At 41.7% G+C, this 27,216-nt stretch overlaps 2 protein-coding genes across 2 annotated transcripts in view; both read left to right on the forward strand.

Moving 5' to 3' along the window:
- ZNF19 (zinc finger protein 19) lies at positions 1-27,125 on the forward strand. The gene is given in 6 exon segments (XM_049622979.1): positions 1-24; positions 14,325-14,527; positions 18,195-18,259; positions 21,687-21,800; positions 24,902-24,956; positions 24,958-27,125. Coding segments are annotated over 6 exon segments (1,089 nt in total). The 3' UTR covers positions 25,586-27,125.
- Positions 21,722-27,216, forward strand: part of ZNF23 (zinc finger protein 23) — a 45,488-nt gene continuing 39,993 nt past the window's right edge. Inside the window, exon 1 of the mRNA XM_049622934.1 lies at positions 21,722-21,800. The gene's annotated coding sequence lies outside the window, so the exon portion shown is untranslated. The remainder of the gene's footprint in view (positions 21,801-27,216) is intronic.

Consider the following 27,216-nt stretch of genomic DNA (forward strand, 5'->3'; position numbering starts at 1 on the left):
ATGGTGGCCAACTATTATCTGCTGGTGAGGGTCATGACCCAGTGAAATCACTGGAGGGGCGCCTTCCTTTCCATTGCAGCGGCCTGCGATGAGTGGCCTCTCTGCTGGCCTCCGACAACGGTCGCTCAAGGAGCCAGCGGGGCTGCTGGCTTCCTAGCCAATGCACCAAATGTGTTACAGCAAATGCTCGGCACACAGGAAGAGAGAAGCAACACGCGGTCGGAGAATCAGAAATGACGTTTATTTCACACCAGTGCCAGCTCAGTGGAGTCCTCTCCAAAGGCTGAGACCCCAGCCCTGGCACTAGCCTACTTTTATGCCTGGCCAGCTTCCGGGTACTTGGAAACTTTCTATCGCCTGCCCAGGGTGGGATTGCAGGGGCTCAAGGGAAAAAAGGGGGGGCATTTATCGGTTGTGCTACGTGGGCAGTTGGCTGATCAAGAGACAAGCAAGATTACAGAAGCCAAAAGCATGCAAGGGGAGTATCCGGGTTCGGACATCTGGCTGGCTCTATACCCAATGTGGGACTTGAACTTACAACTTGGAAGAGTTGCATGATCTTCCAACTGAACCAGCTAGGCACTCCTGGAAACAAAACAAAACAAAAAAACCCAAAAACTTTAAAAATTACACAAAGATAAATATCTGAGAGGAAATATAATGAAAATATAATTGCAAGGATAAAAAGGAATGATATAAAATAACTGATAAAGAAGAGGTTGTTTGTTCATGTACTTTTAAAAATAGGTGATGGGGGAGGGGGCGCCTAGGTGTCTCAGTCGGTTAAGCGTCCAACTTCGGCTCAGGACGTGATCTCCTGGTTGAGGTCATGATCTCAAGGTTTGTGAGCTCCAGCCCTGCATCAGGCTCTCTGCTGTCAGTACAGAGCCTGCTTCCATCCTCTGTTCCCCTCTCTCTTTGCCTCTCCCCAACTTGCTCTCTCTCTCAAGAAAGAAATAAAACATTAAAAAAGAAAATGGGCAACAGGGTATCAGATTAGAGCATTAAGATTACATGGACATATCTAATGTTTGTTTATTTTTGAGAGAGAGACAGAGTATGAGCAGGGGAGGGGCAGAGACAGAGGGAGACACAGAATCGGAAGCGGGGGCTCCAGGCTCTGAGGTGTCAGCAGAGAGCCTGATGGGGGTGGGGTGGGGGTGGCTCCAATTCACTGACCTTGAGATCATGACCCGAGACAAGGTTTAACAGACTGAGCCACCCAGGTGCCCCTATATGGATGCACTTAAAAGAACGACGTAACAGTTTTATTTTCAAATGTTGTTATGATATACCCGAGAGCTGCCGTCTGCACAGCCAGAAGTGCACCAGTACCATATGATATACCTGAAATTACATCCTTTGCAATTCTTTATTCTTACATGCAAAATGTTAAATATTAACTAAAACCATGTAGGGAGATTATTTAGGGGTTTTTTTTCTTTCATGGATTTTTTTACTGAGTAAAATTCACATAACAAAATTAACCATTAACCATATTAAAGCCTACAATTCAGTGGCATTTAGTGTATGTATGATATTGTGCAACCCTCACCTCTATTTCTAAGGATATTTTCATCATCTCAAAAGGAAACTCTGTACCCATTAAGCAAGAACTCCCATTCCCCCACTCCCTGCCCGTTTCCTGGCAACCATAAATTTGTTTCCTGTCTCTGTGGATTTACCTGTTCAGGACGTTGCAAATAAATGGAATCATACAATATGTGATCTTTGGTGTCCGGCTTCTTTTACTAAACATAATGTTTTTGAGGTGTATCAGTACTTCATTCCCTTTCATGGTTGAATGATATTTCATTGTGTATACCACATTGTGCTTATGCATTCATCACCTGCTGGACATTTGCCTTGTTTCTGCCTCTTGGCTATTATGAATAATGTTGCTGTGACATGAGTGTACAGCATTTGTTTGAATACTTGTTTCCAGTTATTTCGAGTCTGTACCTAGGAGCAAAATTGCTGATAACTGTCTTTAACTTTCTGAGGAACTGCCAAACTTTCCCACACTGCACCATTTTATGTTTCCAGCAGCCATGTACAAGGTTCCAATTTCTCTGCTTCTTCTGATATGCCCCGATTCGAGAGACCCCCCGAAAACAAACCACCAGAGTCCAGAATCAAAGCCAAGCGGCAAGGGTCGTTTATTGCAGGTTCGAACCCGGTCCTCCACGCACTCGTTGCTGGTGACGCTAAGAGGCCCCGAGTAAGGATCTTACAGCTTCTTTTATAGACCCGCACAAACAAGTTAGGGACCTTTTTTAGAGGTTACAGAGCTGTTGTTGGTTAACATTTAAATTTGAACGCTCAGCAGAACTCGATTGGTTCCCGCCTTTATCTTAAACCATTCAGCAGAACTTGATTGGTTCCCGCCTTTATGTCAGACTACAACCGGGGCCCGCCCTGGCTGGTTTTGGGAACGGCAGGGGTGGGGGGGGGGGGAGATCTTTTCTTTGCAGTTGTGAGTACACCTGGTAATTTTTCTCTTAGTCTCTCACTTCAATATCTCTTGTTATTTTTTTCATTATAAAAAAGTTATGACTAACCTAATGGCTATAAAGTGGTGTCTTTTTGTGGTTTTGATTTGCATTTCCCTAATAACTCATGATGTTGAACATCTTTTCATGTGCTTGTTGGCCATGACTACCTAGTTTTTCCTATTTTTTCATTTTAAGGGGTGTGCAAGCAAAAATGCTGTGTTCCACAGCTGTAGAACGAAGCCACCATATTTCTGAAGATCTTGTCTAATGCCCCTCTGTTCTCCAAGCATTGTGCTATGGCCTCAAGGCTTTGCAACAGTTTGTCTGAGGGACACTTCTCCCATCCGGAGGTACAGGACTAAAAATTAAAAAAACTTCCTCTTCAGTGGGGTGGCTTTGAGAGTCTGTGCAGACTGAAACTACAACTTATAATACCAAATCTTCTTTCTCTGCTACCTGCTAAATTAGCCCTCCTATATTCTGAAGACTTTAAATTTGAATGCCAAAGTTAGCTAGCCCCTTGCACATAGTGAGCTTTTTTCCATGCTTATTTGTTGGTTTGACATGAAGTCAGAAGGGACCTTTAGCTGTGCAAACTGAGGGAGAGTGCTCTCAGAAAGACAGTTCTGTGTCAGGCTGGAGGAGAGTGAGGAAATGAGGGTGCGTCTGCATTAAGTTGTGCCTAGGCAGGGGGCTGTGAAGGTAACAGGAAAGTCTTGGGACCCATGTGTCTGCTCTAGGACGTCAGGGAGCTTTATGATTGGCAGTCTCCCCTGGATAGGTTGCTACTTCACTGAGGGCAAGAATAGCATCTTAGTTCTATATCCACATATGTTCCCTAACTCAGAACCTGGAACATAGTAGTTACACACAGGATGTTTACGGGGTTGGATTGTGCACTGGTGATACTCTGTTCCCTGACACATTGAGCCCCCTTGCCTCCTTGATGGGAATTAGGAAGGAGACATCCTGGTTGCTGCTCTTGATTCTCACTTCATTCTGGTCCATCTCAGACTGACATCCTCCAACAGCTCCCCATTACCTCCATTACTGTGTTCCTTAGGGGTCCCAGTGTGAACATAAAATATCACCTGTATCCTTAATCATTATTTCTAGAGTATTCCTTCCACTTCCTTTTTATTTCAGTTACATTGAAGCTACCCATAGGCATGGACATGTTTGAGACCTTAGAATCACATCCAATCTTCTATAGGAGGAAAAGCTCAAGAGACTTCCAAATTTTTTGTTGATAGACCCTTACCCAAGATGTCTGTTAATTTGGGATTGTTCACTGCCCATTGCCTGTAAAGAAGGCTCTTCCAGGCTCCCATGCAAAGGCTATAACCCTGGTTGAGTGTTTGAGAGCCAGGTGGGAGAATGGGCAGGGGGCAGTGGTGGAGCATTGTGATTTTTCTCTGTTCAGTGTATACACTTTCATTCATTTCCTTGTTTTAAATCCACTGCTTAAATCTGACACTTTGCTATTTTTCCCCCCAGAGAGTAAGTGTATTGTTGCAGGGTTTGGGAGAAGTCTCTGGGCTGTGTACGTGTGGGTAAGACCTGCAGGTCCAATTTCTCCTTGTACATCTGTTCTATGGCTCATCTCTGCCTTGCAAAATACCTGACACCTGATGGCTGATTCCTGAGCCTTTCCACTGGGTGAATCAGCTTGTCCCGTACTATTAACCATGTGTCCTAGCCACCCCTCCCCACCTGGCTCCCATGCAAGGCTTCCCTTTGTCTCTGGTTATCACTTTTCTATCCCTTTCCATCTCCCTCAACAGTGTCAACAGCTCTCCTCTGTTTTCATCCCGTTTCATTCTCATGTCCTTGTAGATTCTCATCCTTTTTGTACTTTTAATGTCATGTTATAGGGTCCAGGAAATGTCTGTGTTCTTTCTGCCTGTATTTCAGAAGCAACGGTTCTTTATGGTTATCAGTCCCACGCAGTGTAATACTCTACAGTGTTAAATGGAATAATGTACCTACATGTCTGGACCTGTGACATGGACAGTATAGAAAGTGAAATGAAAAAAGCAAGTTGCAGGTTCGTATGTATAATGTGAAACTGGTTTCATTAAAAACATTTTCATATTATAATGTATACATATACATATACACATACTATACACACACACACACACACACACACACACACATTCTCCTTAGCATTACCTGAGATAACATAAGTAAATATCAGAATAAATACCTAGAGAGCTACCTGGATGTTTTCATTTGGCAAAAAGACTTAAAAGGGTCTGATTCAGGGACACTTGGGTAGCTCAATCGGTTAAGCATCCAACTTCCACTTGGGTCATGACCTCATGGTTCGTGAGTTCAAGCCCAGCATCAGGCTCTCTGCTCTCAGTGCAGAGCCCTCTCAGATCCTCTGTCTCCCTCTCTCTCTGCCCCTCCCCAATGTATGCACGTGCTCTCTCTCTCTCTGTCAAAAATAAACAAACATTAAAAAACAAAGGGATCTGATTTAAAGGTCTAGGCAATCTGGTGAATCTAAAAATTTCCTTTGGGGACGCTGGAGCCAGGGAGCACCAGTCACATTGTGTTCTTTGTGAACAGAGCCCTGTGGATTTGCACAGCTGTGGTGGCACTTCCTGGTGGTTCCCCCAAAGAAGCCCCTGTCATCCTCCAGGGCAGCAGCTGGAGCAAAGGAGTTGTTACTCCCATGTGTAACTCCTTCTGGGCTGTTCCTGGGATGTGATTGTTTGTCTTAGTTAATGATCCTCCTGAACCACACTAGGGAAGCCAACTCCTAAGTGAGGCCAATAATCAGCAAAATTACATTTGTGGAGATGTACATTCTGGCAAGTTGTGGGAAACCTGCAGTTCCTCACAAAAGCAACTAACTCTTCCTCCTTCCAACCACCTTCAACCCCCAACTCATGATCAAATGGGAAGGTATGGAAACTTGCCAGTTAATACTCAGTGATAAAGGGTTGAAAGGAATTTAGCCACATATTCAAATATTCTCTAGCAACAGGTCTCCCTGTTGAGATTTTCCCCCTCAAACTTTGCTGCTTATTAAAATTACCTGGGAAGGTTTTAAAATTCCCATGCCCGGGCCGAACCTGTTACGTAAACAGTTGAATCTTTAACAAGCCTTCTCAACGTTGGCCCTACTGACATTCGGAACTATGTAATATTTTGCTTTGAGAGGCTTTCCTGTGCATTGTGGGATGTTTAGCACTGTCCCTGGGCTCTATGCACTAGAAGCCTACAACAAAAAGACATTTGCAAATCACCCAGTTGAGAATCACTGCCATAGGAGGTGGGACCCAGACATCTATGTTTTAAAAATCTTCCCAGGTGATTCCAATGTGCAGCCAAGGTTGAGAACCAGTGCCCTGATAGAGTTTCCTTTGGGAAGTGTTCCCTGGTGGAAATTCCTGGGACTTCTGGAGTGGGTTTTTATAAACTGTTATTTAATACTGATTCAGTAAGAATGGATATATCCCAAGCCAGATGAGTAGTTCCACTCATCCTATCTAGTAAGCACCTGTTTCTTTCTATCAAGAGAACTTTGGAAAACAAAGAGGCTGTGAACATCTGGAGAGGCTGGCAAAGCCAGCTGAGCCTGTAACTTATGGAGAACATATATAGAGTGCTGGTTCCGGGGTGGCTCAGTTGGTAGGGCTCCAACTTTGGCTCAGGTCATGATCTTGCGGTTCGTGAGTTCAAACCCTAAGTTGGGCTCTGTGCTGACACTAGCAGCCTGGAGCCTGCTTCAGATTCTGTGTCTGCCTCTCTCCTGCTTGCTCTCTCTCTCTCTCTCTCTTTCTCAAAATAAATAAATAAACATTTAAAAAGTTTTAAATGGGGAGAGCAGCCTCCTGGGTTCTCTCACCAAAGGCTGCAGCTTTTAACTAAGGCTGTTGTAAGTGTCCATTTGTTTTGGAGCATCCAAATCCACCAGTTTGGTACAAGAAACTGGTACACAGAAGTTATCGTTCCCAGTCTTTAATGATTACTGGACTTTGGCAAGAAATATCAGGACAGAATGTATTGTATATGAACTGTAAGAGGATAGTGAGAAGATAGCTCACTTATGTTTAAGTTGTTGTGTTAGTAATTAGTAATTACTAATTAGTAATCAGTAATTTCTATTTAGGATAGTATACTTCATGAGTACATAGGGTCTCGTCCTCAGTGAAAAGAGGAAGGGCTTTCCAGATATTAGAAAAACAAGATCTCCCATTTGTGAAGGCTGTCTAGGTAAAGGCAATCACCCTATTCACAGGCTTATTTACCCTTGTACTTATGGAAAGTAACCCAGTCATCTAGGCAGAGTATTTCTCATCCATTTAATGTATTGATGCTTTTAAGAGTATTTTAACCTATTTACATTTATTGTGATAAAATTTGGTCTGATATCTCATCTTAATTTTAATTTTTGATGATTATTTCTGTCCTATTTTGTCCCTTCTGCTATTGGACTCTTTCTTTGCTCTTTTATCATCTTTTGCTATTCTGGAAGATATTTCTCCTATTTTTATTCTACTAGTGGTACGATTAAGATTTAAAACATTCTTAGAAATATTTTAAGTGTAGAAAATTATAGAGTATCAGAAACATCTATGTACCTCCCCTTAGCTTTATCATATGTAAAAATTTTGTCATGACTTGTTCACATGTTTCTAAGAATTAAAGTGTTACAGATGTAATTGAAGTCCCCTGTATTAAATTGCATTTCTCTCTCTGTGGCTCCAGAAGCAGTTTACCATCTGAATATGGTGTTAATTGTGCCCATAGATGCTTTTAAAGTTGTTATATATGGTTATTTCCATAAACATCATAACATTATTTTGCATATTTTGAATTCGCATAAATTCAAACTTACTTTTAAAATTCAACATTGTGTAATTGAGATTTAAACACATTGTTTAATTCATTCATTTCCACTAATGTTTAGTATTTCATTTTTGCGGGATAAAGCTATTGACTTAGCCATTGTCTTAATAGTGGACATTTTAAGTTGTTTGGAATTTTTGGTTTTGAAAAACTGATACAGTGAACATTGTTGGACATGTTTCCTCATGCACATGTGAAATTATTTTTCTATGACATACTTAGAATTGCTGGGTCAAAATGTAGGGTGAGGGAAAGTACATTGTAGATGATGGAAAGAACATGTAACTGGCAACAAGGCCTGGTTTATTCTGCTTTGGCCATTTTATTTTTTCAAGATACTATATATTTCCTTTATAACAGCCTCAGCTTGTCGTTGGTTGGTTGAGGTGATTGGACAATGATATTTAATAGTCTTATGATTTTTTGATCCTGTTGATTTTTCGGAAGCAATTCTTTTTTTTTTTTAATTTCATTTTTTATTTTTTAATTTTTTTAATATCAAATTTATTGTCAAATTGGTTTCCATACAACACCCAGTGCTCATCCCAAAAGGTGCCCTCCTCAATACCCATCACCCACCCTCCCCTCCCTCTCACTTATTTCTTAAGTGCAATATTGTTTTCTTTTTCTTAATATAGAACCAAGACTGCAAATGAATTCATAACAACAAAAAATATAGCAAAGGAAGAGATTATGTTCTCTAGTAAACTCCAGAGAGACATTTTCCAGGAAACTACCTTTTTAGAAGACTATGAATCAAAGAGACAATAGGAAATATCCATGGTGGGGAATAAAAGTTTTTTCCAGTAGGCGTGGAGAGGATGAGAGTCTCCACTGGAGAGGTTATTTTAATCAATATACAAACATTTTATCATTTTCAGAGCATTCCCACTAGGGAGAGGTTCTGTGAATGTAAGATACGTGGAAAAGGCATCAGCTTTAATTCAAAACTGATTCAGCACCAAAGAATGTACGAGCAAGTGAGACCCTTCAAATGTATAGAGTGTGAGAAAACCTTTGGATGTAACTCCCACCTTGGCACCATATAAATCCACACTAGAGTTTTGAAGCTATATCAATGTAAGGAAGGTGGCAAAAACCTTTGATATGAGTGCAAAACTAACTTGGCACTAAGCCACACTGTGGAAAAACCCTTCAAATATGTAGAATGTGGAAAGAATTTCATATATAGTCCTTGCTATATTAGACATAAAGAATCTAAATGGAGAGAAGCCCTATAAATGTAATGAATGTTGGGAAAGCTTTCAATGTCAATGCAAATCCAATCAGGCATCAAAGAAACCATAATGGGGACAAACTTTATTTGTGTGTGGAATATGGGGATGGTTTCAGTTGTAATTCTATCTTCGACATCAAACAAATCTGCATGGGGAAGAGACTATAATGAGTGTGGGAAAGACTTCAAATGTAGCTGCCAATGCAGAAATCGTCAGCTTATTCATACTGGAGAGAAGCCATTTCAATGTAAGGAACATGGAAAAGGCTTCAGCCTCAATGCAAAATTAATTCAGCATGAAAAAATCCACAGTGGGGAGAAACCATTAAGTGTGAGAAAGCTCTTAAATGTGTAACTTCACACTTTGCCAGCATCAGGAAATCCACACTGGGAAGACACCTTATGAGTGAAGTGGTTGCAGGAAAGCCTTCAGGTATATCTTCCAAGTGAGTTAATATCAGAATACCTGTACTTGAGAAGAGCCCTCCACATTGTTAATGCAAAATTAATTGGGCATTCAGGAATCTGCCATGGGAAGAACTTAGAAACTGCTTGTTGTATGAGAAAGGCTTTAAATGTAGTTCTGAAAGTACCTCCCAGTTTGATATGCATCAGAGTATCTACACTGGAGAAAAACTCTACCAATATAAGTGCTACAGGAAAACATTCCATATTGTTAAAGAAAAATTAAATGAGCATGATGATAGGAAGAACCTCTATATGTATGAAGCACATGAAAGGTTTCAGCTATAGTTGTAATGGTATTATGCATTACAGAGGTGAGAAATCCACTGACTATAAAACAAGAGTTACATCCAATTTAGACAGCCCAGGGTGTACCCTTGGAAACAAGTTCTAACAATACATCTGAAAGCTTTAGCATTAAAGCAGAATGAATATAGCATCTGACAGTCCATTCCAGGATGAAAGTCTAAAAAAAGACATTAGCTTTATCATATGTAAACATTTTGTCATGACTTGTTCACATGTTTCTAAGAATTAAAGTGTTACAGATGTAAAAAGACATTATTTCTACTTTTAAATCTTTTGTTTTCAATGTGAAATAATTGATATTTCAATTTTCATGTACCCACAATCTAGGTTAAGCAAATATTGGCATTTACCAACATTTCAAAAATATTTCTTTCACAACTAAAGCCTTGTTTCCCCTGCCCTTCTTCTTTCCCCTGTCCTTCTTTCTCCTTCCCTTACCCCTCCTCCCAGTGTAAACACCTATGTTGGGGTTAGTGTGTATCAAATTATCCATAAATATTATATATATTTATAATTTATGTATTTTTTTAAACATGAAAACATTTTGCACTGTGTCCTTTTGTCACGTTTTTTTAAACTCAGCATGATTTTTATGAGATTATCATGTTGAAGCTTCTAGCTCTAGATCATTTTAACTAATGAATATAATTCTCTACAGCCTACTTACCTACTCTTACAATTTCCAGAAGTGCCATAGTGAATATCCTTGTATGTGTTAAACCAACTCAAAGAGGTCTATAGGGAGAAAGCCAAAGCAAAGGGGTCTTCATGTTTAATAGTTGGTAAGTTCAGGGGTGCCTGGGTAGCTCAGTCAGTTAAGTGTCAGACTTCAGCTCAGGCCATCATCTCACAGTTCATGGGTTTGAGTCCCGTGTCAGGATTTGTGCTGATAGCTCAAAGCCTGGAGCATTGCTTCAGATTCTGTGTCTCCCTCTCTCTCTGCCCCTTTCCCGCTCCTGCTCTCTTTCTCTCTCTCTCTCTCAAAAATAAATAAACGTTAAAAAAATTAAAAGAAAATAATTGTTAAGTTCATTCTACTTCTATAATAGGGGAGTTAGACAATGAAGGTAATAACTCAGTAAGAAATCAGTAGATGTATGGCACAAAAACAGACACTTAGATCAATAGAACAGAATAGAGAACCCAGAAATGGACTCACAAACATATGCCCAACTAAGCTTTGACAAAGCAGGAAAGAATATCCAATGGAATAAAGACAGTCTTTTCAGCAAGTGGTGCCGGGAAAACTGGACAGTGGCATGCAGAAAAGTGAACCTGGACCACTTTCTTACACCATACACAAAAAATAAACTCAAAATGGATGAAAGACCTTAATGTAAGATAGGAAGCCATCAAAATCCTCAAGGACAAAGCAGGCAAAAACCTCTTTGATCTTGACCGCAGCAACTTCTTACTCAACACGTCTCTTGAGACAAGGGAAACAAAAGCAAAAATGAACTATTGGGACCTCATCAGAATAAAAACTTCTGCACAGCGAAGAAACAATCAGCAAAATTAAAAGGTAACTGACAGAATGGGAGAAGATATTTGCAAATGACATATCAGATAAAGGGTTATTATCCAAAATCTATAAAGAACTTATCAAACTCAACACCCAAAGAACAAATAATCCAGTGAAGAAATGGGCAAAAGACATGAATAGACACTTCTGTAAAGAAGACATCCAGATAGCCAATCAACACATGAAAATATGCTCAACATCACTCATCTTCAGGGAAATACAAATCAAAATCACAATGAGATACCACCTCACACCTGTCAGAATGGCTAACATTAACAACTCAGGCAACAACAGATGTTGGCGAGGATGTGGAGAGAGGATCTCTTTTGCCCTGCTGGTGGGAATGCAAACTAGTGCTGCCACTCTGGAAAACAGTATGGAGGTTCCTCAAAAAATTAAAAATAGAACTACCCTATGACCCAGCAATTGCACTACTAGGTATTTATCCAAGGAATACAGGTATGCTATTTCGAAGGGACACATGCAACCCAATGTTTATAGCAGCACAATCCGCAATAGCCAAAGTATGGAAAGAGCCCAAATGTCCATCAATGGATGAATGGATAAAGAAGATGTGGTACACACACACACACACACACACACACACACACACATAATGGAGTATTACTTGACAATCAAAAAGAATGAAATCTTGCCATTTGCAACTACGTGGATGGAACCGGAGGGTATTATGCTAAGCAAAATTAGTCAGTCAGAGAAAGACAAATATCCTATGACTTCACTCATATGAGGACTTTAAGAGACAAAAGAGATGAACATAAGGGAAGTGAAGCAAAAATGATATAAAAACAGGGAGGAGGACAAAACATAAGAGACTCTTAAATATGGCGAACAAACAGAGGGTTACTGGAGGGGTTCTGGGAGGGGGGAATAGGCTAAATAGGTAAGGGGCATTAAGGAATCTACACCTGAAATCACTGTTGCACCATATGCTAACAAACTTGGATGTAAATTAAAATAATAATAATAAATCAATTAAAAAAAGAAATTAGTAGATGTAGTGTGCTCATTACATATTAAATGAATAAATTCAATTTCCTACAACAAGCATATACTAACAAGTACTTTTTTTTTTTAATTTTTAACATTTATTCATTTTTGAGAGCGAGAAAGGGCATGAGCAGGAGACAAAGAATCTGAAGCAGGCTCCAGGCTCCAAGCTCTGAGCTAGCTGTCAGCGCAAAGCCCAACACAGCGCTTGAATTCACAGACCACAAGATCATGACCTGAGCTGAAGTCGGACCCTTAACCAACTGAGCCACCCAGGGGCCCCAACAAGTGCTTTTTTGTTTAGCAAGTAGAGCATGCTAAAACAATTTCCCTCAACAAATATGTTTTTAAAAAAAGTTTGCAGTAATCGTATCATAATCTTGTCATCTAAAGTAGGGAGGCAAATATAAAATTTATGTAGTCAGTAGTAGAGCTTTCTCTTTATTAATGGAGGCATTAGACAGAAACCCAAATTCATTATAATAAGACACAGTGTGTGTTTGTCAGAGTTTAAGTAAACCAGATTTATTACATGGTTTTAGAAGCTTATAAAATAATTGGGGAGGTTGAAGAAATAAATTTTAGGTAAATTTCTGGGAATGACTCCCACAGCAACACTGCAGGTCTATACCATCAAAGGTCAAAGGTGCTATGATTCCTGCAATAGATTTGAAACTGCCTTCTAGATAACAGTTGGGGGCTTCTGAACCATGCTGCCTCTGTGGTGAACTGCACCACTTGAATCACGAAAGTTAATCCTGCATGAATACATCTATCAGTGGAACCTACCCAGAAACCCAGCCACAAGAATATGGGAGATTTGGTGTTTAGCTTTCCATCTTGTAGTACAGAAAGGCACATCAGAAGAAGGCTGGAAAAGATGTTAAGTGAGCCACTCCACAGTATCTACCACATATAGTATGCATTGATTGAACTCAGACTACACTGGCATCCCATCTGGCTAACGCTTCTCTTTTTAACGCTTCTCTTTTTAATGCCTTTAGGTAAATGGTATGTAATATTTTTAAGTGCTTCTTCAGAAAAACATAGGCATTGATTTCTCAAAAGCATGTATAAGAATGTTCATTCCTTTAAGATTTCTCATTAAATACCCTTGTTACTTGTGATTTATGGTATCAACAAAGTTTTGACCAAAACTGAATGAAAGTTTGGGGGCTTATAATTTTTTTTTTTTTTTTTACATATGCCTCCATGTGCTTGTGTGCAAGTTTTTAAGGTTATAGGAATATAACCTACAGGGTCCTAGTGCATATGCATTGTCAATTTTATGTGATATTGCCCAGTTGCTCTCCAAACATCAGTATATTCACATTCTCAAGAACAAACGAGTACCCACTTCCCTATATCTGCATCACTTGTTCTCCTACTTACTATTCTCTTCCTTTGGATCTTTATTAGCTGTATAATGGATATTCTGATTTTGTTCTTCATGTTTCTTCACTTCATTTGTATTTTCCATCTCTTTGTCAAACTGTGCTATAGTGTGTGTCTGTATTGTTTCACTAAAAGTTTCATCAAGTGCATCTCCTGAGGCTCCAAGAACATGAGTAGTTACCAGCTAGAAGCCTGGTTTTATCAGAGCAATAGACTAGGCAGAAGTCTGCCTAGAGTCAAAGTTCCCTTTGTATTGTTACTACATATTTGAATTTGAACTGAATCACAGAGCCTATAGTCGGACCTCATCAGGACCTGCTATTTATCTGTCTATGGAGATGTAGGACTGGAAGCGTTTGCAGATGCCCGAGTGACAATGAGAGATAAATGTCAGGGTCATAATGCAAAGATAGCCAAGAAGCCTCCTACATCACTGTGAGATCTCTGATATTTCATCTTCCTAGGATTCAGTTCCCTCAGTGGTATAATAGATTTGGGGGTGAAGAAGGCAAATCTAACATTTTGTTCTTTGTCAAGCCAAGGGCACTAAGACAGAATAAACATTGTCGATTTTGGAGCAGTTTGGGGGCTGATGATGCGTAATAAGAAATTAAGAATATGTAATGATTAATATCTAAAGAGGTACATCTAGAAGTCTAAGTAAATGTATTCATATAACCGTGCTTGTGTGTGTCTGTAGTTACAGCTGATTCCCGTTGCAGAATAGCTTGTAATAAATGTTAACGGCAGAGTTATGAATAATACTGCCTCTGCTCTTCATTATTGTTCATTGTTCTGTTCTTCATTATTGTGCCTAAGCCCTTTAAAAGCCTCCTAACTGCTCTCCTGCCTAACTTAAATCCATTTTTCACACTGCAGTTAAAACTCGATAGATCTACAATGAAATCCAACTTGATCCAATGAGCAGAACCAGCTTGTGTACCGCCAAATAAGAGAATCCCAAGATGTTAGCGCTCATCCAGGATGACCTTTGGTTTCCTCTACCCGGTGGGAAGGGTGAAAGGCTGTGCGACCGCAAGCTCCTCCGAGAGAAACGCCTGCCTCCTCCCAGGGGTCGGCCCAGAGGGAACCGGAGGAAACCCGAAAAATCGCCAGAATCCTAGAGGGGAGGAAGCGCGGAGCGAGAGACGCGCCGGGCGATGACGCACTTCTGGCGCGCCTCCTGCCCTATGCCAGCAGTCCGCCGGCAGCCGCCGGCCGCGGGAGGTGAGTGCAGAATGAGAGCCTTCTGTCCCGCGCCCCAGGCTGGCTGCTCCTAGGTTCCCGAGGCGCTGGGGGAGGCCTACCTGGAATGGAGTCGGGTGATGGCGTGGCTCCCGAGGAGAACGAGGCGGTCTGCGAGCTGTCCCACCCTTCCCCGCACTCCCTTCACTCGTCGCCGCGACCGCATAAGGAAAGGGGGGTTGAGGGTGTGGGCCGCCAGTGGAAAATGTAGCCCCCTCGGATGACCCACATGCTACAGTTCTAGTCCGTTACCCCACTGAGCGCTTATTAAGTGCAGTGTAGTTCAGGTTCCGGGGATGCAGCAATCAGTGAGACAGCCGCGGGGAACTTTCAGCCCAATGGGGAAGTGGATGTTAATAAATTCTGATAATACCCCTGCGCCTGCTCATAATGACCCCATTGATTTTGGGCAGAAGCACGTTCCGAATATTCACGGGCCCTCTTGGCTTGGCGTCCCGCAGCTTCTTCATCCTCGGCCTTGCAGCCCACTCCCCTTCCCCTGTTACAGGCTCCTTGGCCTTGTAAAACGTGGTTCTTTCGTTCAGTATGTCCCTCTGCCCCCGCCGCCGCTGTTGTGGGCTAGTTAATTCCACTTCTCAAGTCTTCCTCGGTTAGGGCATTACCCCTGCTTTCAGTAGCACTGTTGACATCATCATGGGGTTGCAGACCACCATATACCTTAGCACTTAACACAGTTGTAACCTCACACTTATTTTAGTGCAAGTCACACGAGAACAAGAAGTTTCTTTCCTGTGTTTGAATCCCTAGTGCACCAAATTCCCGTGCACAGAGTATACCTCAGTAAACATTGACTGAGAGGGCAAGCAAATATATTTGTAATTGCAGTGTAAGATACTTGATATAAGAAAAGAATACATGTCCAGCAGATCTGACTTAATTTGGATCTTCCAGGATATGACTTTCCAATTGAGATCTGAAGCCGTGAAAAGGAGTTGTTAACAGGTTAAAAAGGGGGCAAGTCAGGAAAGGCTATTAGAGGCAGGGGGAACAGCATATGCTAGGACATATTTGGGACCCATTCAGCCATTTAATACTTGTGTTATGACATTTCTTTTAATTAAAAAACTAATTCTATTTCTAGTTAAAAAATTAGGGAAATAAAGTGGCAGAAAGAAAAAATAAAAATCATCAATAAGACTACCATTCAGAGATACTGTTTTAAAATTTTATCTGTTGAATGGTTTTGTAGGTATAAGTACATATGTATGATTTTTACACACTTGAAAGTTGAAATATGAAATTTTTTCACCTGCATTTGAATATTTTCCTATGTTGTGAAATATTCTACAGCATGATTTGTGGGGTTTTTTGTTTTTTTGTTTTTTTTAATTTTAGAGTGCAAGCAAGGGAGAGGCAAGCAAGAGAGAGTAGAGAAAATCTTATGCAGGCTCCATGCCCAGCGTGGAGCCAGACATGGGGCTTGATCCTATGACACTAGGATCATGACCTGAGTGGAAATCGAGTAGGACACTCAACCAACTGAGACTCCCAGGCACCCCACCACAGCGTGATTTTTAATGACTACTTTGTTGTTTCTGATTTGTACCAAATTGTTGGATATTTAACTTTGTACCTTTTTCATATAAGAAATAACTGTGGTGAATGCTTATGAGCAGAAATCTTTGGACACATCTCAGATAAATTCCTCAAGTTGGAACTTTTAAAAATTGGGTTTAGGGGCGCTTGGGTGGCTAAGTCAGTTGAGTGTCCGACTTTGGCTAGGGTTGTGATTGCGCAGTTTGTGAGTTCAAGCTGCATCAGGCTCTGTGCTGACAGCTCAGGGCCTAGACCCTAGTGTGGATTCTGTGTCTTCCTCTCTCTCTGCCCCTTCCCTGCTCCTGCTCTGTGTGTCTCTCTCTAAAAAATAAATAAACATTGAAAAAATTTGGTTTTAATATTTAACTACCTAGGGGCACCTGGGTGGCTCAGTCGGTTAAGCCTCTGACTTTGGCTCAGGTTGTGATCTCATGGTTCATGGGTTTGAGCCTGGTATCGGGTTCTGTGCTGACAGCTCAGAGTCTGGAGCCTGCTTGGGGTTCTGTGTCTCCCTCTCTCTCTGCCCCTCCCCTGCTCACACTCTGTCTCTCTCAAAACTGAACAAATGTTAAAAAAAAATTTTAATAAAAATAAAATAAATAAAATTGAACTACCTAAGCAAATTTAAATAGTAGTACATGTGTGTGGTAAGAAAAAGAATTACCTGGGGTGCCTTGGTGGCTCAGTCAGTTGAGTGACGCTTGATTTTGGCCTAGGTCATGGTCCCAGGGTTGTGGGATTGGGCACCAAGCTGGGTGTGGAATCTGCTTAAGATTCTCTCTCTCTCTCTCTCTCTCTCTCTCTCTCTCTGTCTCTCCCCTTGACCCGCTCATACTCTCTCTCTTTCTAAAATTAGAAAAACAAAACAAAAACAAAAAAACAACCAAGTATGGCTCTTGAAATTTGGCAAACTTGGCATAAAATCCAAGTTTGACCATCTGTTCTTTGTGTGAACTTAGTGAAGTGCCTTAATCTTTTAGCTTCTGTTTACTCATCTGTTTGGAGAGGTCAGTGGGTGGGGAATGACCCAAAAACCTAAATCTCATTTAAAAGAATATTGTGAGGTTAAATGAGAAGATGTGTATGAAGCATTTAAGCATGGTGCTGAGCATGTACAAGCTCTTAATGAAAGGAAGCTATAACTAAATTTGTATCTTAGTTTGTAGGAAGGTCAGCGTTTACAAAAAGTTTAATATTAATTGTTTCCATCCAGGATCATGTTTTGCCTTTTCATTTATGTTTCTCAGTAATATTTTTGATTTTCTTTACATGAATTTGTTATGTTTCTTATATTAAAAAAAATTTTTTTAATGTTTAATTTATTTTTGAGACAGAGACAGAGCATGAGCAGGGGAGGGTCAGAGAGAGAGACAGAATCCGAGGCAGGCTCCAGGCTCTTAGCTGTCAGCACAGAGCCTGATGTGGGGCTTGAACTCATGAGCTGTGAGATCATGACCTGAGCCACCCAGGTGGCCTTGTAATGTCATGTTTTTTATTAAGTTTAATCTTGGCTTTTTTTTTTTTTTTTTTAAGTGTATTTAGAGAGATAGAGCACAAGCTGGGGATGGGCAGAGAGAGAATGAGTGGGAGAATCCCAAGCAGGCTCCTTGCGGTCAGTATACAGAACTCAAAGCTGGACTCAAATTCAAAAAACCATGAGATCATGATTTGAGCTGAAATCAAGAGTCAGATGCTTAACTGAGCCACCCATGTGCTCCCTTGGCTTTTTTTTTTTTTTTTTTTTTAAGGTTTGATTTGTTTTGCTTTTGTTTGTATGTATTTTTGCCCCACTGTATTGTTTTACCTAGGAAAGATAGCACTACCTAGTGGTTATGAATACAGCTCTTGTGGCCTAAGATAATTACTGAAACCCTCTAAGTCTCATTTATTTATTTTTTTTGGCAAAATGAGGACAATAGTTTTACATATCTGCTAGTACTATAATGAATGGAAAGTGCTGAGCTCTGAAGCTGGCACACTGCAAGGTAGAGTGAATGTCAGTTGTTATTAGCAGCTAATGCAGGTTTGCAAGTTTAAAGGAAAGTCACTGCCTGGGTCAATCTCACTCTTGGTTCTCTTCTTCTTCCCTCAGCCCCCGCCCTTCATTGAGAGGGAGCTCAGGTGATGGCAGCCATGTGCCTGAAGGCCTGGCACCAGGTGAGCTGAGACTCCCTCAGATCCTTCAAGAAATCTTATTTCAGTGAAATGAGAGATAAGAGGGTCAATTCTGGCCAAAGCGTTAGAGCCAAAGCAGATGCCCCTGTTCATCCTCACAGCGGGACTGGATGCTCAGGGAGAGAGCTGATGATGACAGACTGAGACTCCAGGGTGCAGGAAACAATGGCTGGAGATGGCTAGAGAGAGTAGGAATCAGAAGTACAGCCTCATGCACTGCCAGGATCTCTGCTGAGCTGGAGGGCCCCCAGGTTCAGTAGGGACCCCCACAGAGGGATCCGTGAGATATGGGACTCAGGCTGATGGTGGAGATATCCAGTGTTTGGTGGGAGTGTTCAAGATTAACAAGGTTGCAAGGTTCTTGGGAGGCAGGACCAGACGGATGGTAAGAGGAAGAAAAGAAGGGGCCTATACCATTTGTCTTCCAAAAAGAGAGCGAAGTTGGGGGTTCAGGATCAGTGACAAAAGAATTGGTTCAGGAAGGGCACGTGAATGTCTATCTCTCTCTCTCTCTTTTTTTTTAATGAATGTCTGTCTTGAGAGTCAGTTGAGGGAAGCAGCATGCTGCAATATGAAACGTGGTACTAGGTGATAGGAAATTTCAGAGTAATTTCCCCATCAGCCCTCCAGGGCGTTGTAACTTTGAGTTAATCACTTGACCTCTGTGCCTCAGCTGACCTCATCGGTCAGATGGCAGGAATGCTATTCATTCCAGGTTAGGGAAAAGGATTCTGCCAGGTGCCTTTCAGCTCTGCAGCATGGTGGGTTGTTGAGTGCTGCTTGATGGGCTCTGTCTTCTTGGGACCTCTCTATGTCACATCTCAGCATCTGTGATCTTATCCCAAGTACCGTTCCCAGATCATCCATTGTCTGTGGGTTCCTTTTGGCTAATATCGCTTTGCCTGGAAGCCTAATCTCAACACATCAAAGCACAACTCATTGTATCCCTTGCCCTTCCCATTCGTCCTGCACTTCTGCCAATTGCTAGTATCCCCATGCCACCATCCCTGGTCACCATTTTTAGATTTTTAGTCATTATTGACTGTTCATTCTCCTTTGTCACCTTGTTCATTCAATCCAAATCCTGTTTTTCCTGTCTCAGCAACCATTTGTCTCTTCTTTGTATGGTTCTCCTGATTTTATCATCCCTTTCCTGGATATTGTCAGCAGAACCTGTCAATAGTTTCCTTTGTCTTGTCTTGGGCTTTCTTGTCATCTGACATTTATTGCCTATAGAGCTCAGGCTCAGGTTCTTGAATTTGAGTTTGTTGTTGTATGATGATCCATCTAAGAGCTTTAACCCAGAGAGTTGAAGTCAGATTGGCATTTTACAAAGATCGTAATAGGTGTTGGACAGAAAGTGGACTTGGGTGATAAACCTGGAGTTAGGGACCATTGCCTTGGTCCAAAGGACAGTTGCTGAGGACTTGAATTATGTGGTGATTAATGATGTTGCATAGGCATCAGATCCAATAAATATTTAGGGGATAGAATTGGCAGCATTTGATTGCTGATTGCTTACCAGAACTAAGCAGTGACTAGGGGGATAGTTGAGAATGATGCTCAGGTTTCCAGCCAGGAAGACCAAGCTGAAAGTGGTGCTACTGATTGAGACAGAGGATCAAGATAATGACCAGCATCAGGTTTGAGCACTTAGTGTTTGTTTCTCCTTGTACTAGGCAGGTCATATGAATTAGAAGTAGCCATTTTAGGGAGGGTGACGAGTTCAGAATTGGACATGTCAGGAACATAACTGACATGTAGATCACTAGGGCATCTGAGGCAGGCATGTGACTGATGCCAGGACCATGTGAGACCTTGGAGGGAGGATCATGTCCACAAGGGGAAGGCACCAGGGAGACGAGAAGGACCACATTGGTGCTGTCTGAGAAGGAAGACTTTGGGCTGGTAGGCATTTTGGTTGATGGAGGACATAATATTTGAGAAATATAAAGAGAGATAGCCAAAGAGCCACCTAGAAGCAGTTAGAATCAGGAAACACTTTGTCCTAGGAAGACTCCCTGGAGGTGAGGATGCTCTTCCAACACCAGAGTCCTTTCTGCTGGAGGGGCTCAAGCAGGGGCAGCACAGCCCCCTTTTGTTAAGGGTGGAGGGGTGGTGGCACAGCCAGGTTGTGCATCAGGTGAAGGTTTCAGGGAACAGGGCCCTTTCTGACAAACCATGACTGTTCCCAGTAGGTGGGTGTGAGGATTGGGGTAGGGCAGACAGATGTGGACACACAGCAGCACTCTGGGTAAGTGCAGAGAGCAGGATGGATGGGCTGGACTCTCATCAGTAAAGTGAGGACAGGTAGCAGGGACATTGAGGGATGTCACCCATGAGAGGTACAGTTGGAGTCCAATCATCTGTTCATGGAGTATCTGAAAGACCAGAAGAGCATGCGCAGAAATGATGAGGGTTTACTTCAGGAGGGTGAATTTGTAAAAGATATTCTGTTTTAGTTTTCTGTGTTGTGACATTGTCTCTTGTAATAGTCTCATGTGCAGTTAGAAGAGGCTCTGATAGTGAAGGCAGTCTTGGAGTTGCTGGCTGTAGGTGTGGTCATTCATCAGCACTCAGGGCTGTGTCCTGTCACTCCTCATTTCCTGTCCATCACGGGACTCTCCCTCGGCCCCTACACTGTCCCCTGGGCCCCACACTCTGGCTCTGAGCCAGAGGATTGGCTCTGGTGCAGCAGGAACCTCTTGTTTTAGGAGGTGGTGACCTTCGAGGATTGGCTATCTACTTCACCCGGACAGAATGGGCTGGTCTTTCTTCTGCACAAAGGGACCTGTACAGGGAAGTGATGCTGACAAATTATGGGAACTTAACTTCCCTGGGTAGGCCACTTTGTCTTTGGGACTCAGACTCATTGGACAAGGGTAGGGTGGATTGTGACACGAATCTCACAACCTTTCACATATTTGCAGGGGCAAAAATTCCTAAACCCTCAGCCCCAGAATATGTCAGGCAGGGATGGAGGGGGAAGTCTGAGGTTACTTTGGGTCTAATGTGGGTTTGGCCATTCTCTGGTGAGAACAGTTCCCATCATAGGGCTTCTGTGGAGGGCACTGTGGGAAAGAAACATCGTCTATTGAAGTTCATGCCTTCACCTCTCCCTGTGATCTAAGGAAGACATCCCTCATTGCTTTTCTGTGCTTGCAATGTCTTACAGGATCTCACGGACAAACTCTGCATGGTTTTTTACAAAGAGGTCACAAATGCTTAGTTTCCTCTTGATCAAAAAATCTCCTTGGGCTTCCCCACCCTCCAGCCCACTTCTGTGGGCCTTATCCTTACTGAGCTGCTTTGGGGTTTCCTCCTCCGACTGTAGACACAAGGTTACAGGGTACCTCAGGAGCACTAACACGAGACTCCCCTCCAACACCATTTTCTTCTTCCTTTGCAGGATACCCTGTTTGCAGACGTGTCCTGATGTCACTTCTGGAGGAAGGGGATTTGTCTTGGGGCCTGGAGACACAGGATGATCCACCTGCAGAGAGTACCAATGATGTCTGTCAAGGTAGGTGAGGCAGGTTTAGAACCATCAACCACAGTCCTTTGTTAGATGCATGGTTTGCAAGTTTTAGAGCACTTGCTGTGTGCCAAAATGGAACTTCTTGGAGAAGCTCTGGAGGATACTAGTTATGGAGACCGATGTAGAGAGCTAAAACGGAGAGAATGTGTTAAGTGCTGTTGGTATATACGCAGCAGGCTGTGGGACACAGCAGGAGAGGTTAGAGGACTTCTCCCTTAGAAGATCAGGTAACACTCCTTCAGTGGCAGGCCATGTGTTCTGTGTTCAGCATGTAAGAATGCATTGCAGAAGGAGTGGGAAGGGAAGATAGTCTGGCTGGAGGAAGGGAATAATAAAAGATCCAATATAATTTCTGGCATAATATAATATCTGGAAAAGGACTAGAATTTGGAGTATATAAACAACTCTCAAATTCAGCAATAAAAACAAACAGGCGGTTAGAAAATGTGTGAAGGGTATGAAGAGATGTTTCACCAAAGAGAACACAGAAATGAAAAGATGCTTGACATTAGCCATTAGGAAAATGCAATTTAAAACCACAGTGAGATATCACTACCCCCTAATCATGTATATCACCATAAAATTGTGAAGAGCTTCATGGTTTGATGTGCAGGGGAATTACCTGGGGAGTGTTATTTTAAAATAGATATTTCTGAGGGCCACCTGTGAGCATTTATTCTTTTCTCTTTTTAGGTTAGCGTTCAAGAACATGTGGCTTAGGGGGTGCCCTGCATCGGGCTCTGTGTTGATCAGTAGTCAACATAGAGCCTGATTGGGAATCTCTCTCACTTTCTGCCTCACCCCACCCCCCAAAATAGATGAACTTTAAAAAGAAAAAGAACGTGAGGCTTAGGACTGAAAGCCTAAGTAGGACTTCCTTTTGTTGACTTCTGTGTTGTTAACATGGTAGCCACTAGCTATGTGTGCTTTATTAAATTACTCTTAAGCACTTGAAGGGGGGCTAATTCAAGGTGAAATGTCCTAAAAGTATAAAATACCATATTTTGAAGATTTAGTACAAAAAAAGTATAAATGATCTCATTTATAATTTTTATGTTGACTTTATGTTGAAACAGTATTTTGGATATATTGGGTTAAATAAAATATTTTTATTTTTGAGTGAAAGATTTCTGCTCACAATCCGCTACATCTATTTCATGACCCACTAGTGGTTCTCAGCCAATTAAAAAGAAAAATCAAGCTAGTCTGGGAAAGATAACTACCCTCCATTGGACCTGAATAGCGAAAGTAAGAAGTGAAAGGGGAGAAGGGAGAGGAAGTACCTGCTGAGCTCTGCTAGAGTAGCGGGAAGAGCTGCCGGAGAGAGGCGCAGCCGTAAAGGGAAGGTGGGAAATGGGCGCCACCGTGTGGGAGTGGAGCGCGAGGAGGTTGAGGAGCACCTTTGAGGTCGTCTTGGTTTTCCCAGTGAGGAAGAGGTGGCAGTGACTGGAGAGTTAGGTAAGGGAGCAGGTGGGGCTTTAGGGAAAGTTGTGATTGCCTGGAAGGACCGCTGTGGGGAACCCGATCAGTCGAATGATAGGGTTCTAGGGTGTTAGAGAAGGAGAAGTGTTTCCTTGTCATCTGTTATTCTAATCTGGATAATGTGACACTTGCTTTTTACCAAACAGCAAGAGAAATTGAGAATTGACTTCCAGGCTCCACATTATTCTGGTCACTGTGCTTCAGATTATTTTGCTGTTCACAGTTTCATCTGTCTCCTTGTTCCTGTGTCCCAGCACTTCCCTTCTGAAGAAGCCCATTCAAATTCACACACACAGAGAACTTGGTAGATAACCCCCACTCCCTATTAAAATAGAACTTCTCAGGGGCACCTGCGTGGCTCAGTCACTTAAGCATCTGACTCTTGGTTTGGGAACAGGTTAGGATCTCATGGTTGGTGAGTTTGAGCCCTGCCTCAGACTCTGTGCTGACAGCGTGGAGCCTGCTTGGAATTGTCTCTCTCACTCTCTCTCTGCCCTTTCCCTGTTCACTCTCTCTTTCAAAATAAATAATCTTAAAAAACATTTTGAAAAAGGGAAATATTAACCAAAACAAGTAGATCAGCCATTATAACATAGATACAATTATTTTTGAGCCATAATAATTTTATTATTGCAGTATATAAGTTGTATGCTTGTGTATACAGAGTAGCAGTTATTCAATCATTTATTTTATTGTATTTATTTAGTACCTACTGTGTGTCAAGAATTGCTCAAGACACCCAGGATACAGCAAGAAAGAAAACAAAGCCCCTGCTCTCCTGAAGCTTGTGTTCTAGTGGTTTAAGATCAAGGACAGCTAATTTGTAAAGAAAAGGAAAGATAAACAAGCATTCTGCACATAATTTTATTGTGCAAAAGGCATAAAAATGCTAATATCTGCTTTTAGCATACTAATGTTTAATTAACAAGAGTACAGATTGATAAAGATCAACACTTAAATATGAAATTGAAGTTTAAAAAAAATGGATCGAATTTTAACAAACTTAATTAAAATGTCATCTTCCAGTCTTTGGAAATACAAATGTCACTGGACAGGCTGTTATTGTTGTCTGTTTCTCACCTGAGGTTTTCCTGTTCCTCACTATGAAAAAGGGGGCATTGTGCAGTCTCCTGCCTCAAAGCAAGGTGTCCCCTTTCCGACTAGCTGAGCAGACAACGTTTTGAGTCCCAACAACAGCACACACGCAGCCATTTCTAACAGTTAGATGGCATACACTCAACTCTTGTAGCCCATCAGGTGTTGCCTCTTGTTCTTAGATTCCGTGCTGCTTCTTCCATGAGCATTTTCAAGCATTTAAGTACTATGAAGTCACAAGTTAATAGGGACATGAAAGTCTGGAGAAGCTTAGGAAGTAGTCTTCATTGTTGGAAAGTGTAGTGACCTGGGTTCAAAATCTCATTTCCTGTTCCACAGCTTCTATTTTCGGCCTCTGTCATATTTAGCTCTTCCAGTTTAATAGGTTTATATTTCTGGCAGGCTACACGGACGTTGGAATAGTAATCTCTAAAGGTCCTATAATTTCAGTGCTCTGTTGTTTCTAGTATAATTCTCAGGTGGCATGTGTCTTCCATTTCTCATGTCAGATGCTGAGACCAACACTGACAGTGAGTCCACATCAACACAGGGAATTTCTGAAGAAAGATGTGATGATATCACTTGGGCTGCTACAGAGTGTTTCTCGGGAAAGTGAATTTCCAGGAACATGTGAACTGGAGAAACACCAGGAAATCTCCACAGCGAAAAATATTAAAAGAAAGGATGAGAGAATCTTCTGTGCAAGGAAACCCTTCAGATGTGAGGAATGTGGGAGATGCTTCAGCTTTTTTTCTTACTATGTTAGACACCAGAGAATCCACACTAGGGAGAAACCCTACCCATGTGAGGAGTGTGGGAAATCCTTTAATGGCAATTCTTCATTAATTCGGCACCAGAGAATCCACACTGGAGAGAAACCCTATCAGTGTGAAGAATGTGGGCAAGCCTTCAAGAATAGTGCCAATCTAATCAGGCACCAGAGAATCCACAGTGGGGACAGACCTTATCTCTGCAAGGAGTGTGGAAATGGCTTCCCCAGTAGTTCTGAGTTTGTTATACATCAGAGAATCCACACTGGGGAGAAACCTTATGAGGGTAAGAAGTGTGGAAAAACTTTCACTGTTAAGTCAACACTAAGTCGGCATCAGAGAATCTACAGTGGAGAGAAATCATACGAGTGTCTCAAGTGTGGGAAAACCTTTAGGACTTCCTCTTCAGCTACATCATCCTGAGTATGCCCACCCTAGGGAGAAGCCTGTCCTGGACCTTGGTTCCTTTGGCCTCCCAGCATTTTTTACCCCCTTTTCATGGTAATTACTGCCTTCCTTTTTTTGGAAAGCTACTCTTCCCTTACTCAACAATTGATGTGGTATAGGTGTGGCTCTGTTCCCCACTGGAAGGGTGGTACTTGTGGTCTAGTCTAGCCCATCTATACTCTTCCTTCCCTCTGCCACAATGATAGGTTCAAGTGACCAGGTTCATCCATTTTTCCATCTTTCTCCAGATTTGGGAATTGACTTATACAGCATTGCTAGAAGTAGCTATGAGGCTGTTCTTTTTCTGTGCTTTGGAACAGTTTCAGAAGCCTAGCAGTTATCTGTTCCTTGGAAATCTGGAAAAAAAAAATCCACCTAATAAAGCTGGCTGGGCCAGTTGCTTTTGTTGGCGGTAGTAGAGGAGAAGAGATCTTTACTACTTTATAAGTTCTTTCTGTGGCATTGAGCCAGTTACATTGTCTATTTTTTCTTGAATCAGTATTGGTAATTTATAATTTTTTAATTTTTTAAATTTATTTTGAGAGAGAGAGAGAAAATGGGGGAGTGGCAGAGAGAGAGGGAGAGAGAGAGAATCCCAAACAGTTTCCGTGCTGTCATTGTGGAGCCTGAAGCAGGACTCGAACTTAAAATGACCTGAGCTGAAACCAAGAGTCAGATGCTTAACTGACTGAGCCCAGGTGCCCCTGTAATTTATAATTTCTTACTGACACTTACAAATTATTAGCCCTGACTTTTACTCAGATAATGTATCCTGTTTAAAATATTTTCAATATATGCTCCTTGGCATTCTTAAATTTGTTGGTTGACAAAATCTGTATGGTTCTATTACTCATATATTTACATGCAAAAGCTTGACATTTGTCCTTATAATGCCTAGAATAGCATGTCTGCCATTACCTTATAACCAAAGAAATGGCCTGGGTTATCCATCTAAAGCAGGGTTTCTCAAACTTGACACTATCAGCATTTGGGACCTGACAGTTTTTTGTTGGCGCTATCCTATGCACCATAGGATAGGATGTTTAGCTTACTCAATGACTTCTGCCCACTAGATACTATTTGCAACACTCTTGCCTGCCCCCACTCATGAAAATCAAAATGGTCTCCACCCATCTAGAGAGATCCTAAGGTATGTTTTTGTAAAAATAAGGAGCCAGTCCTCTTCTTTGGATGCATGTCAGTCTGTGCCCTGTTCCCTCCCATGCCACTTTGTACTGTCAACTACTTGTCATGACAATTCTCAATTCTCAATTCTCAATTTCACTTCCTAAACAGTTCTGCAGTAGTATCCCTTCTTCACAGTCCTGGTCTTTCTTAATGTGACTGGATCTTCACCCCTAAGGAGGACAGGTGTTTTGTTTTTTTTTTTTAGTTTGGTTGGTTTTTTGGCTTTACTACTTCTTTGGCAGTGAGATGACATTTGTGGACCTACTCTGAAACTAGTTATATTAAAATACAGTTAAATGGCTTAAAAAATAAACCTGTGATACAGTAATTAATATACGTGTCTCTACCACTGTGATGAAATCAAATGACAAGATCTAAAGGTGAGCCCTAATAACAACGACGGTAATTTCGAATTAAAG

The sequence above is a fragment of the Panthera uncia genome, assembly GCF_023721935.1.
Source record: "Panthera uncia isolate 11264 chromosome E2 unlocalized genomic scaffold, Puncia_PCG_1.0 HiC_scaffold_20, whole genome shotgun sequence".
Taxonomy (NCBI): Eukaryota; Metazoa; Chordata; class Mammalia; order Carnivora; family Felidae; genus Panthera; species Panthera uncia.